This window comes from Phalacrocorax aristotelis, chromosome 10 (assembly GCF_949628215.1).
Source record: "Phalacrocorax aristotelis chromosome 10, bGulAri2.1, whole genome shotgun sequence".
NCBI lineage: Eukaryota > Metazoa > Chordata > Aves > Suliformes > Phalacrocoracidae > Phalacrocorax > Phalacrocorax aristotelis.
Window position 1 is genome coordinate 20,992,388 of NC_134285.1, and position 13,344 is coordinate 21,005,731.

General features: G+C 45.9%; 1 protein-coding gene across 2 annotated transcripts in view; it reads right to left on the reverse strand.

Moving 5' to 3' along the window:
• Positions 1 to 13,232, reverse strand: part of CDAN1 (codanin 1) — a 34,023-nt gene extending 20,791 nt beyond the window's left edge. Inside the window, exons 1-10 of one of the 2 annotated variants that reach the window (XM_075105678.1) lie at positions 12,820 to 12,979; positions 9,487 to 10,178; positions 7,698 to 7,922; positions 5,210 to 5,403; positions 4,657 to 4,776; positions 3,649 to 3,727; positions 3,134 to 3,254; positions 1,984 to 2,093; positions 1,203 to 1,292; positions 83 to 158 (exon numbers count right to left, since the gene is read on the reverse strand). In XM_075105678.1, coding sequence (XP_074961779.1) covers positions 83 to 158; positions 1,203 to 1,292; positions 1,984 to 2,093; positions 3,134 to 3,254; positions 3,649 to 3,727; positions 4,657 to 4,776; positions 5,210 to 5,403; positions 7,698 to 7,922; positions 9,487 to 10,178; positions 12,820 to 12,915 — 1,803 coding nt within the window. In that variant the 5' untranslated portion in view covers positions 12,916 to 12,979. Of the gene's footprint in view, positions 1 to 82; positions 159 to 1,202; positions 1,293 to 1,983; positions 2,094 to 3,133; positions 3,255 to 3,648; positions 3,728 to 4,656; positions 4,777 to 5,209; positions 5,404 to 7,697; positions 7,923 to 9,486; positions 10,179 to 12,819 lie in introns of both variants that reach the window. The other variant, XM_075105679.1, reaches the window with a different exon arrangement.
• Between the last annotated feature and the right edge of the window lie 112 nt (positions 13,233 to 13,344).

Sequence of the window (13,344 nt, forward strand, 5' to 3'; positions counted from 1 at the left end):
AGACACAGTTTGTTTTCTCAGGCCAAGGAAGGATCAGAACAGCTTTGATGTATATCCTCATGAAAAAAAACAAGTCATTTACCTGGATAAGCTGTTTCTGAAAGAGCCTGGCAAAATGGCTGTGGTTGCAGGTTGCTGATAGGTGAGCCATCATGGCCCTGTGAAGGAAAACACCACAAAATACTGACTGGATCTCTGGTACAAAAAAGTGTTTTTTCCTCAAACTATACCAAAGCATAAAATAACTGCATTTAGGAAAGCGATCTCCAAAGGTCACTGCAAAAAGCAACATCTTTAAAACCAGGTTTCCCAAGCACTGAGCCCCATCTGCTGACCACGGAAACAAAACTTCTCCCTAAGCACCTGCAGACCAAGTACAGCTCTAGTGATAAAAAGACTCTCTTCCTTTCCTGCAATAATGCCGTTATGTAGGAAGAAAATTAACTCATTCAGCTCCCACTCTCCCCTGTGCAGAGCAGCGAGTTGAGCATTCACACATATGTAAGTGAGAAAACAGCAATAGCAGTACTTCTGATGCCCAAAGGAAAACTTCTCAGCTTAAGTCTCAGCCTTGTTTCACTCCTGTGGTGAAAAGTCACCTTCATACATGTAATTTGAGTAGGCTGGTGGTCAAGACTGACACAGAAACCCACAAGGCAACCACTTTCAAAACCATAATAGTTCCTTTACATATAGTCTATTCTGATAAAGCAATAAATGAATAAAACAGTTTGCTTTCCACAGAAAGGCCACGGTTGTCTTGTTTTCAGAGCCAATACACTAGAACCCCCTGAAATAATTAGACAAGCTTCTGAACATGTAACACACTTCTCCACGCTTACGAGGGGTGGGACATTGGAAACATGAAATGCACACGCAAGTATATATAATGACAATGTTCAAACCACAACACACAGGTTGTGAGAGTGGCTCTTTGTGATTATGAACAGGGCAAGAGATATACCAAGACTGATCAAATCAGGCCCTTGCCACTTATCGCTTGTTTCTTTAAGATAACAGTTGGTACTTCTAAATACAGAAGCAAGTTTACATGGACAGTATCTTCCAAGAAGCACAGCTCCCCACAGATTAGAGCAGAAGACTGTTAGGAAGAACGTGGCACTTAGAATGCCAAGTCTAGCATGCCGCACCAGCAATTCAGCTACATTAAAGAGCTAGCTGAAGTTGCATAAGACTCCTACCTGATCTTGTTGCCCAGAACTCTTTCAAAGTCCCAGCCAGTTTTTTCATGGTTATCCTCCCATTCACGCAGCAGTTCATAAAAGATATCCCTGTGAATCAAGATATTTATGGGTATCAATTCCTACTCTTCAAAATTTGATGTAACAACAACTCTATCGCTCCTAAATTCCCCAGCAACAATCTAACTCAGATTAAATAACTCAAGCCTCTAGCATTCAGATACCTTTGCAAAACTCATTAATGTTAGTGGCACTTCAGCGAGTTTCCATTTTCCATGTCTTTGACAGCAAGCTCTTAAGCTTGTTATGCCCAAGCTCTGACGGAATGACCAAAACACCCATTACCAGACATACTGAAGACTGAGAGGCAGGAAAGAATAAGCCACATGAAATAATACCTATGAGGAGAGAAAAAAGGACCAAGACAACTTGCCATTCTCCCCTCACCCTGTTGCTGCAAGCATGGAGGGAGGTGGCAGGAAGAATAAAAGCATACCAGATTTATATGCAGAAGCAATCCAGTAGGGTGACACACTGTACTGGCATTTACCAGAAGCCTCAATAACTCCTGAAGTATTAGGCTGTTCTTCTCTAAAGACATTAAGCATTTAGCTCCTGCAGTCAATATGGACAAAGACTTTTTTTTTTTTTTAATTAGAATGAAAATCTCAAGATTTTTCTACAGCACGTAGCATACATGAGACATTCTTAATATCTTTTGTTCACAATCATGGAAAGATTATACCCTGTGCACTATACAGGAACAGTAGAAGAAACTTACCTTTGTTTCTTAAATATGTGAAACGCTCTGTCACTGGGAAAGTTAGAGCGATTGTCAGTTTCTGGCTGGAAAGAAACAGATTGTACAGAGCATGGCAGCAGGAGAGACACCTGTTAAAAATATAAAGGCAGCCATTAGACTAATGTAAGTCTCTATCCAACAATCTGAGACCTAGAAAAAGCAGGGAAAAGATGTGATGAGGAAACCAAGTATCACTAGTTGAGTTGTTCAGACTGCAGCCACTTCCCAGCTGCCAACTGCTAGCAAACACCAACAGTTGTACAACATACATTACACTACAGAGGTATAATCACTCAGTGTTACGAGTGGAAGCATCTCACCTCTCTAAAAAATCTCTGCAGAACAAACTGCAACCAGTATTGGTACAGTGTGGAAAGAACAGTCTGCAAACAGCCTGAGTGTAGCTTCAATATAGGGCTCCAGAAAATGTAGGATATTGGCTGGCAATTCCTGTATTATTCTTTCTCCTGTGCAAAAGCCTATGTCTTCAAGTAACAAGAGACCTTTATTTACAGCTTTTGACATGCCCTAGTCTAAGAATGTACACTGTACTTTCTTTGCCAAGAACAAATTCATTTTTAAAAGATGGATGAAACAAGATACAAAATATATTAAGGCAGGCCTTCCTACCATCCAGCGTTAGTTCTCTAACTCAGATGATTAGATCAGGAAACCAGTTTTCACAGGCCACACTGTCTCCTCTGAAGCTTCATTTGCCTAAAAGGAGTCTGTAGCTATGAAACAAATCCACTTCCAAACTACCTTCTTATCCTGCATCAAACTGATCATTCTTCTGGGATCCATGTTTATTAGATGAGAATCTCAGAAGCAAAACCTGACCATGTCAAAGCTGCTGGCTGAGGTCAGGGCCTGGAGCACAATGTAAGGCTAGCCAGTGGTGATTCACAGCTAACAAAATTTGGACCTAGCAATTCACTTACCCTGACCTAGCAATTCACTTACCCGCAGACAAGAAAGAAAAAAAAGTAGCTTTTAGACACTTGCCAAAGACGACATGACAAGACACTCAAAGTAGAAGGAATGAGATTTAACATCAAAGCCATCAGAAATAAAAGAGCAACCGCACAAAGGTATGAAACAACGTCAGTTGAGGTCTGCTGATTTTTACCTTGGCTGTGCTGCCTTCATAAGCCTGCCTGAGCCTCTCATGCAAGATGGGAGAAAAAGATGCAATCCGTTCATTTTCAGCCAAGAGCTTCAGTGTCCCCTTTTCTAAACGGGAAATAATTCTGCCAAAACAACATGCATAAAACCCACAGACAAACATAAACAACACATGATCAGACCTAAAGAAATGCTTATGCTCATTTTTATGAGGCTACCACGCAAAGAGTTCTAAGCCCCAGGCACCCAGCGTCAAATCCTACTGACATCTGTAGGCCCATTTTTTATTGCTCTCATCTCATGACTTTCCCATTCCTGCATAATCACACTGACGTTCAGTAGACAGATCAGCACAAGAAAATTCACAGACAACCTAATCCAGGCCAAGTTGTATGTTCTGAGGGAAAATTAACAATTCCATGCCTGTAGGTGGTAAAGCTCTAAAATCCAAGCACACTTGCTTCATGTCACACACATCGGCAGACACAAGCAGAGAAAAAAAAAAAAAAATCAACTCACTCATACTGATAATCCAAGACTTGAACAGCAAAATAAACGCAATTGTGCACACTTCGGAAATGCTGTCTCCCTGACGCATCTAAGGGAAAAAAAGAAACATGAGACAACAGCACCTATCACAATTTATAAACTAGAAGACCAATAATTAGCTCTCAAGCAAAGAAGGAACTGTCATATTCAAAATAGTCTTCCAGACAGGTACCCAGTTTCCAGAAGTTCCCAATCCCTGCCACCTGAATAGATAAACCCTTCCATCGCTATCCTTCCTATACTAAAGGCAACTGTATTGTTTAATGCTGTATGGGAAAGAAAAGATTCCTTCCCAACATTCTGGCCAACAGTAAGCAGATCCAGGACAAAAAGTAGGCCAACTGCAACGAGTCATCAGCTGCTGTACCCATAGCTGGAGTCTTTGTATTCCTGATCTTGGCCGTAAGAATCAATGAGTGGCAAAACAAAGGTCAGTCAAATAGGAGCATCCATGGTGGGGGGTGTGGGTGTGTTGGGGGTGTCTCATCTTAAATCCACTCTTTTGGTTTTTATATCCATATCAAAGTACTAACCGCATCAAGCTTACATCCAAATTTGCCAAAAAACAAATCCAACAATTCCGTATCTATACGGATGGACCCTACATACTTGTAATCCAACCTTAAATTTAATAAACACATAGATCAACAGCACTTCTGAGTTGCAAGGACCGATGGAGGAGAGACTTTAGCATATCCATCCTTCTCTCTGAAAGTCAGTGTTAGCAAGCAGCTACAGCAAATCTCACACAATAGCAGAAAACTAGATTCAAAGAGTATCTAGCAACCCTGCTCTATCATATTGCGGAAGTACTTCCCATACATGCATGGTTTTTGTCAGCATCTCAGTTGAGTCCCACAGCGGTAATAAGGCACTTTTATGGAATTTAAGACTAACGTCCAAGCTAAAGGCAACTACTCTATATCACATTATCATTCCATGGAAGTAACATTCTTTCCACTCAATACTATTGTTTACCTTTACTTGTTTCATTGACTTCAAGGTCACTATCCCCATCTTCCTCAGTAGAAGTGCCTTTAGATGTCAACAGCTGCAGAACAAAAAAGAGCTCCAGAAAAATATTTGGTACCAGGTTTTCTGGAAGAGAGGAAATGAGATACTAAAAATGGGTATTTGGTATCGATCTGCTTTAATAAACGAAGCTAAAAGACAGATAACAGTTCTATGGCACAGTCAGCAAAGAAATCCCTCCCCACACAGGCACAGTGTAAATCAATATGGGAATTACAGGAAAGACATGTTCAGGAAGGGTTTGGTTTCAGATAGGACCATACAACTTCAGCCTACCACAGCTCAGAGTCCTGCACCAGGTTCAACTCCTTCCCTAAACTTTTACCTAGTGTCCTTTTATTTTAATAACTGTGTTGGCTTAGTTTATTGTTCAAGATGTTATTTGTTTGTACACTGTAACTGTCCCACAACTTTCACTTCTCATCTACCTCCCCCTCACAAGACACATGCAAGTTCAAAGCTCAAAGAAAGGTCAGTCTCACATCTTCTGGGCCTTCACCTGCAATACATGATGAATAGAGCTGTGCCAGACACTCCAGCTGTTTCTTGCAGGAAACCTTAGAGGGATTTGCACAGGTCACCAGATGGCTTTCAGCAGGAAGGCTAGCACTGCGAGTGTAGCTGGGCTTAGTAGGAGTGCCAGGATCAAGAGATATCCCTGCAGGAGAAGATGCCTGGTGCAGCAATTTGCATCTGAAATTCAAGAACAGTAACATACCATGTGACTGAAGATGATACACAGCAGCCATGCAGCCATAAGAGGTCTTTCCCTTGCAGTCCAGCATGAAGAAATTCCTGGAATAACTAACCGCGTCATTTACACTCTCTAAAGCTGCTTTTAGCATGACTGTAATTTAACTCATCATTCTCTTAATAAGAATGGATCTTGGGGCTAACAATCAAAAGAATCACATTCAAATTCCAACTCTGCTAAAACAGCATGGCACTTTGACTGAATTATCTAACTAACCTATGTCATTCCTTCTCATCTAAACTGATTTTTGTTAAGGACACAGATCAGGTCCTTAATAAAACAAAACCAAAAACATGCCCAAAACTTCTGCAGGTACAATTTCTGACAGCTAGGTGCTTTACAAAAATCCATGAAAATAAGGTTCATATCCATACCTTCAGATGTATTTGTAAGTTAACAACACCCTGAGAAGTTCCAATACCACTAAGTGGAAAGGCAATGCAACAACTGATTAAATCCCATACTGGCAAGTTAAACGACAAAAGGAACAAGCTACTTTAATCGCTGGATTCTAAACCAACCATGATCACTTAGTTAAATATATAGATATTGTAAAAAAAAAAAAAAAAGCAGCCCTACAGAGGTCATCCAAAAGGCAGCAGCAGAGGGCCATATGTAAGACACATGGAAAACACCCAGTAACAGCAATATCAAATGATTGTTAAAGTTCCCAGTGGAACATCCACACCTGGCACATTGCACCACCTCTTACCACATTGTCTCAAAAGTAAAAATCTTTAAAAGTCACTTTAAAGGCTGTGGGGAAGACAAAAACGTTTTTAACTGCAGCAAAGAACTTTTTCTATTGGCCTATTTCTAGCAGAACTGCTGTGATGAAGAACAAATTAGTCCCAAATGGGAGTAGAAAAGTTATTTAATAACATCTCCCTTGCAACAAACATAAGCACCTGACTGATTGAACTGAAGAAAATTATTTATTGAGCACTCTGTTGGAGTTTTACCTTGGCAGGTTTACGACATGGTTAGACTCCGTTTCACTTCTGCCTCAGTGTTGTCATCTACCTCAGCACGAATTTCACCTTTTGCCCTTGCTCAAAGTGTCCCAGTTGGCTGGGAGCTGCATTAGTTTTGTACCTCACTTCACCACTACTGAGGGCACAACAGCAGCTCCCAGCTCTGAATGCCAAGCACTGCCCATTTCAAGCATGATGGGTCAGATGAGATCACCTCATGGGCAAGATCTGGCCCACATACTGCTATTTCACCTACTTTATTTTATATAGATTAGTGGGACATTTCAGGTAGAATTCAGACTGGAACAGATACTTCACAGAAGTGCACAGAGGCAGGTTTGAATCCTGAGCAGTTCTGTTGCAGGCCCAGTACAAAGAGTAATTCATGAGACACTACTGGGTCTGTTTCAGCCAGTTCTCGACCCACTGAAGTGAATGGCAAGGTTTAGCAAGAAGAGAATTCCACCCACATGTCCTGAGGAGTTTGCCCAAGAACAAAATCTGCTCAGGACAGCAACAGTTCTGTCAGCAATTATAAACAATAGTTTCTCTACCACTGTCTTTTGCCTTTTTTCTGAAGTATCAATCCTCAGACCAATAGCAGTATCATGTTACAGATGATGAAAGTCACATAGTAACTTAACAGTAGAGACAAAATTAGAAGCTAGAATTCACCTCATCTCACAGAACACACAATTTTCAATAGATAACTGCAGTAGTAACTTTTAAAACAGAATCTCACGCTACTCATGTCCTGTATTCTCTGACCGCAAGCTTGTGTTAGTCTGCCTACTTTGCAAAATCATTAACATTTGCCCCACATTTGCATCATGAACTCATTTTCTTCAAACCAGACTACACCTTCCATCATAAGCTCAATCTTCCAACACAGCCCAGTTACCCCAGCTCTAACCCACTTGTTTCACCTATGCAATCTAAGGAAAGCCATGCAGGAGACAGCTATGCGTACAAGCCCATAAAGAGGCAATCTTATGAAAGCAGCGAGGACTGACTTCTGAAGACAAAGTGAGGGTCATTGTTCCAGAGTTAGCACACCTCTACAATGACAAACACAAGCTAGCTGCATTAATATCCTAGTCTGATACCAGAGTCACACCTGGGTTTAGGCAAATTATAGTTTAAGATCACCAATATCTGTTTGGGATATTCTGGTCATTTCTACTCTGATATTGGTACCCCCTGAAGACAAGAAAATTAAGAATCAGTACAAGCCTTTCACCACCCTGCTCAGACTGTACCGTTCTTTCTTCAGCATCTCTCTCTCCTCTTGAAGGCTGTTGCTTATCACAGACGTAAGGTTTCCTTCCTGGACAGTAGTAAAGGTCTCAAGGTTTGACCCAGATGAAAACCGTGCAGCTGGAGAATGGCTGACAGGTGTAGAAGTGAAGCACATCTTTGGTTTTGAGAGGGGGCGCTCAGCACTTACAGGAGTTGGGTTGATTCGCCTTGATGGTTTGCTTTTGCTGAAAAAGTGAGAAGCGATTCCACTGAAACAAAGCTAAACGACAACAACAAAAGATTAGGTCTCAAGACAGAAATGCATGCAACCCTTCCAGAAGAACCTAATGCTAAAATAAAATGGCTATGGAGTCAGGATACTGAATTTCTAAGCTGTACATATAGTTGCTGACCTTATTCTTGTCATTGAATAAAACGTCACAGAGCTACAGACTGCTAAAAACGGCCTGCTGACTCTCGCTGCAAAATTAATTATCAATCATCAAGCCATAGAAGAGATAACACAGTGCCACAAAACTTTTCCAAACATTTCTAATCTGAGAGGACAAGATACGCCTCATTTTAGTAAGAAACTAATTCAGCAGCAGTTTTAACACAATCATGAGAAAAAAAAAAGGAAAAACAGAAACAACAAACCAGTAAGAGTCCAGGCTCCTGAGTTACCATAGGCCCTTTAAGTTCAGGGAAACCCATCCTTCATGCACTAACTACCTAGATTTGTCCTTCAGGAAGAGGCTCTGTAATGCAGCAAGAGACATACTAGAAATGAGATACAGGAACATAAAGCATTACACTTCTCTAGGAAATGCTGGTTGCTACACATCAATTGCTATGGTGTTCCCAAAAATCACTATAACATTGGCTTCCAAACACTCCATGTCCTCTTTCCTCACTCTTTTTCCTAGTTGGGCATAGTGCAATTGAGGAAGAGATACTTATTGTCTATGCTGGAAATACACCTATCTCCCTTGGCCACAGCATCATCTACACCCAGCATCTGGATCTGCTGTACAGATCCCCAGACCTATCAATTCTCAGCTGGAATTTTGCATGTCCAACTATGAAGTCCCTCTTTCAGAGACCAGTGCCTGATACACAGAGCAAATAGGCTGACACAAAAGCCTTATATTTGGTAATGAGGATTTTAAAGAGCAAAATCTCAAAGAGAAATGGACTGAGGCAACCACAACACAAGCAGCTGTCCAGAAGCTAAGCCAAAGTCACCAGGTAGACCAGGGTTTGCTGCAGACCAAAGAGAATACAGGCGTCAGCTAGCTATTTCGTCCATGATCATATGGCACAAACAAAGCTGCACGCTAACATCTGTTACCAGAAGCCACATAATCTCAATCCAAAAGCTTTTTTGCTAGCATCAGTAAAGCTGAGGAGCCTTCCAGGACTGCTCTTCACTAGCAATGGCTACTGTGTTAAATGAAAAAGGTGGAGAGCCATGGTAACGCTGACTTGTTAGAACATGCCAGGGCAAAGAGGTGCTCAGCTTTGTATCGGTTGGTCTGTGCACTGGTAAGCTGCAGGCCACACCACAAGCGAGAGGCTAAAGAGGAGTCTTGGGTGAGTTCACAGAGTGGGAACCTGACTACCCACTGAAGCAATACTCCCCTACACGGCAAGTGTAACAAAGCAGTTCTGACCAAGGAGCCCAGAAGCCAGCCCCCAGGTTTATTGCAGCATCTTCTGTATCTGGACGTGCACAACAGGATGAGCTAGTCAAGGAACAGTAACCTGCAGCACCATCCCAGTGAGGCAGCAAGGCAGACTTGCTCTTACTTTGTCCAGCCACAGGCAGCACCCATGGGTGGAAACTCCTCCAGGTTGTTAAGATTTAGCTGACTGGGTGGAGATCTGGCAGACACAAGAGGCACTTCGCTCCGCTTCCTTCTCCCTCCGCTCCACGATACACCATCATTCTTTCCATCTTCCTCTTCAGCAAGGGAACGTCCCAGATCCCGAGCTACCTGCCGGCCAGAGGCACTGACTGAGCTGTTGCCTTTCCTTCGGCCTCGTCTCGCTGGCAGGGCTTCAGGTGTGGCTGTAAGGAAGCTCCCTAAGCTGGCCTTCTGGGATGACCGCTTCTCACCGTGGTTAAGCACAGGGCTGTAGCCAAAGCTCGGGCTGCTGCTGGAGACCATGCTAGGGAAGTCACCACAAGGGCTAGACAGGTTTGACCCAGAAAAGGAAGAGGAGCTGCTAGATGCTGCAGCAGGAGAAAAGCTGGTATCTGTGGTGCTGGTGGTCCTTTGGGAAAAGAGCTGCACTCGGCTGCTAGTTGCATGGCCTGCCCTCCTTTCCGATCCTGTCCTTTGGCTCCCATGGGCCTTGGAATTAGGAGTTTTAGCAGGAGTAGAAGGTCCATTAGTCAGGACCTGGCTGGTCTGCTCCCTTAAAAAATTTAGCAGAAAAGGCACAAAGTCCTTCTGAAGCAAACTAAGAGGTACCAGCTTGTCATGGATATGGTTCTCCTACAAGGAAAGAGGACAAAGCATTAATATAGAAGTGCCACCTGATTCTTTCTTTCCACATGCCCAGACTCATGTAAGTAGTAACTGTGGGATTACAATACACAAGAAAAAACACCACCACTTGTCAAAGCAGGTCACTGAAATTCAAGTGACCTTAGCACTGGTTGTAGATCTGAAACTGAGCCTCCACACAAGCCATTCTGGCAGAACTTTTCAGATGGAGTTATTCACTTTGGTCTCCAACTGGGAAACAGAAGAACTGTTCCATGGAAACATGAGTAATACTTACTGAAGCTATGGCCAGGGAGAACTTGGAGCAACTGACACCCCTAAGTCCAACATTTCAAAGGCATCGATACTGAAGCAGCTAATTCTAATAGAAAATCTGAAACCTGCAACCTCTCAGTCCCTTGTTTGCCTATGAATGCCACCTGCTTCCACAGAGGGGTGCTCTAACCACAACTGTTTAAGTCCTGCCCTGCCAAATACAAGACCAAAGCTGCTCTTCCACTTCAATTAAATAATTTTGCTCCCTTGAGACCTCACAAAGGTCTAAATAGAGACCGTGCAACTTCAAAGTACATGAAGTTTATACTTAAGAAACTTAAAAAAACCACGCCACAGACTCCATGCATTCAAAGTCTAAACAGGTGGTAGCAATCTTACGAGGGTAAACATAGACAAAAAAGAAGTCATGTTGCATACGTAACTCTAAGCTTTGTACACTGGGTAAAATTTCTTTTGTTCCTAACACTGCACCAAGTTTCTGTTTCCTCTCAATGGGATTCAGCAACATTTACAACAGCAACAGAAGCAGCTCTCACAGGCAGCAACTGATTCCTTACTAATATTAAAATCATTACACACATATACTGTTCATTCACACCTCCACTAAAACAAAAGTCAAGAGAGCAAATGTTACTTCTGAAGGACTTCTTTTAGATTAAAAGAGGCAGTGAAAGCACGGCCATGACTGTACTCCTACAATCCTCAGCACCGATGCTGAATTTCATATTTGAAAGCTAAGACCAACCCAGCTCAAGTCTCCAACACAGCCCAGATAACAAGCCCAGCAGCCACAGCTCACTGCTTTAGTATTCTTTAACACTCAGTGAAAAAACACAGGTCAGAACAAAAACCCTGTAAGGTGTCAGGAGACCTAGATTCCTACTAGCTCTAGCCCAGGACTGCCATGAAAGCTGGAGCAAGATGTAGCCTACCATTTCCTCAGGTGACCCCCAACCTGGTTTAGCGTAGGGGCAAAGACAAGATTACAGGCTGTACTATACTCAGGGTCTGAGCTGTGCTTTTCAGAGCACAACCTGCTTTCACTCATCTTCCTCTGCACAAGTTAACGGAGGTTTGATTCCTCCACAGCCAGACAATGGCAACCCACCAGCAGTTGCCAGCTGCAAGCCTCCCACTTGCCTTCTCACACTGAAGCAACTGAGCTGCTCCCAGCAGCTAATGGCAGTTAGCAATTCCCTTGCAAGGGCTAAGTTTTTGGTTAGTAAACGGAGCCTCTGCACCCTTCACCCATGCAGCGCTAGCTGAGCTGCCGGTGCCTCAAACTTCATAGCCTCCACAGGTCCGCTTCTGCATGTCACAGTTTAGGGAACACCAGACAACATAAAATGCTGGTCACTTCTTCCCACACAAGTTTAGGATGACAGCGATACTTGACTAACTCACGTGGGTGACAGCAGCAAGCTTTGATTTTGATTAATACTGGGTAATGTGTTCTGAGGGGCTCGGGCAGAAAATGCTTTAAATACAAATTGTTTCTCTATCAGTGAAATACAAACGCTTATAGTCTGACTATATTACAAACGCTGTTATTACCACAGGAACCCAAATTCTCCAGCCATATCCCGTTACAAAACTCAGCCAACTCAAACGCAGCGAGAACGCACTCCCAGCCCTCAGAGATCCTCCTCAACGTACAGGCGGGATGCAGCGGCGCTTGCACCGAGCCCCGCACCGAGCCCCGCGGACCACCGAGCCGCGCCCTGCGGGGCCGGACCCAAGGCCGGGGCGCCGGACGCCGCTGCGGGCAGCTTCATCCCTCTCTCGCCGTTACTCTCCCCGCAAAGCTGCGGGAGGTGTCACCCTCTCCTGTCACCGCGTTTCCTCAGGACACCAGCCGCCCTCACCTCCGCTCTCCGCTGGCAAACGAAAGCCGGGCGACCGAGGCGCCGCCTTCGCGCCACGCTTCCCGCACCAGCCGCCGCCGGGCCCCCGCCGCTGTCACCGCCCGCCGGCCCAGGCGGCGCTGAGCTCCGGCCGGCTTCAGCCCCGCGGATTCTCACGGTTTCCACACGGCCGGGCAGCCCCCGGCAGCAGCTCCCCGCCGGCGGCCTCGCCTTCCCGCCGCTCTGCTCAGAGCCCGCCCGCAGCGGAGGCGGCGCCGCCGGCCTTTACTGAGGGAGCTCGGCCGCAGCTCCGCACCGGGGTCCCAGTTTGACCCAGGCAGGCTTCGCCCCGCACAGCGGCTGCCCTCAGCGTCGGGGCGCGCAAACTTTCCCGCAGGGCCCGGCGGGGGAAGCCGGGGGGTGGGGGGCGCGCGGCGGCAGGGCCCGGCCCCACCGCAGCCGCGGCGCTGCCGGAGGTAGAACGAGCAGAGCGACCCGCCGCACGTTACCTCAGCTGGGCGGCGACCGGGACCGTACCGGATCCACCACACCACGGCACTGACCGCCACCTCCTCCTGCAGCAGCAGCTCCAAAACAGCCGCCATTCCCGGCCCGCTGCCGCTGCCGAGCACGCGCACAACCCGCGGCGGGGGCGGGAAGGCGCCGGCTGTGGGCGGGCGAGCACGCCACGCGTGGCCGGGTGGGCACAGTAGTGTGTGTCCCAAACACTCCCCTCCCGCGGGGGCGGAGCGGCGGGGCGGGGCGGCAGCGGGGATTCCCGCCGGGGAGGCGGGCTGAGGCGGAGCCGGTGCGGGCCGGACCGGGCCGGCCCGGGCGCGGGGCTGGGCCCGGGCCCCCTCCCCATGTCAACACGCGGGGCACGGGGCGCCTGCGCCAGCCCCTGCGCGTCTTTTCCTCTCATGCGCGGTATTTGCTTCCCCAGCAAGGCTCGGGGCCTGGCCTAGCGGCGGCGGCGCCCGCGGGCCGGGGCGGGGGAAGGGGCAGCGGATCCCCCCGCGGCTCCTCTCCCCGCC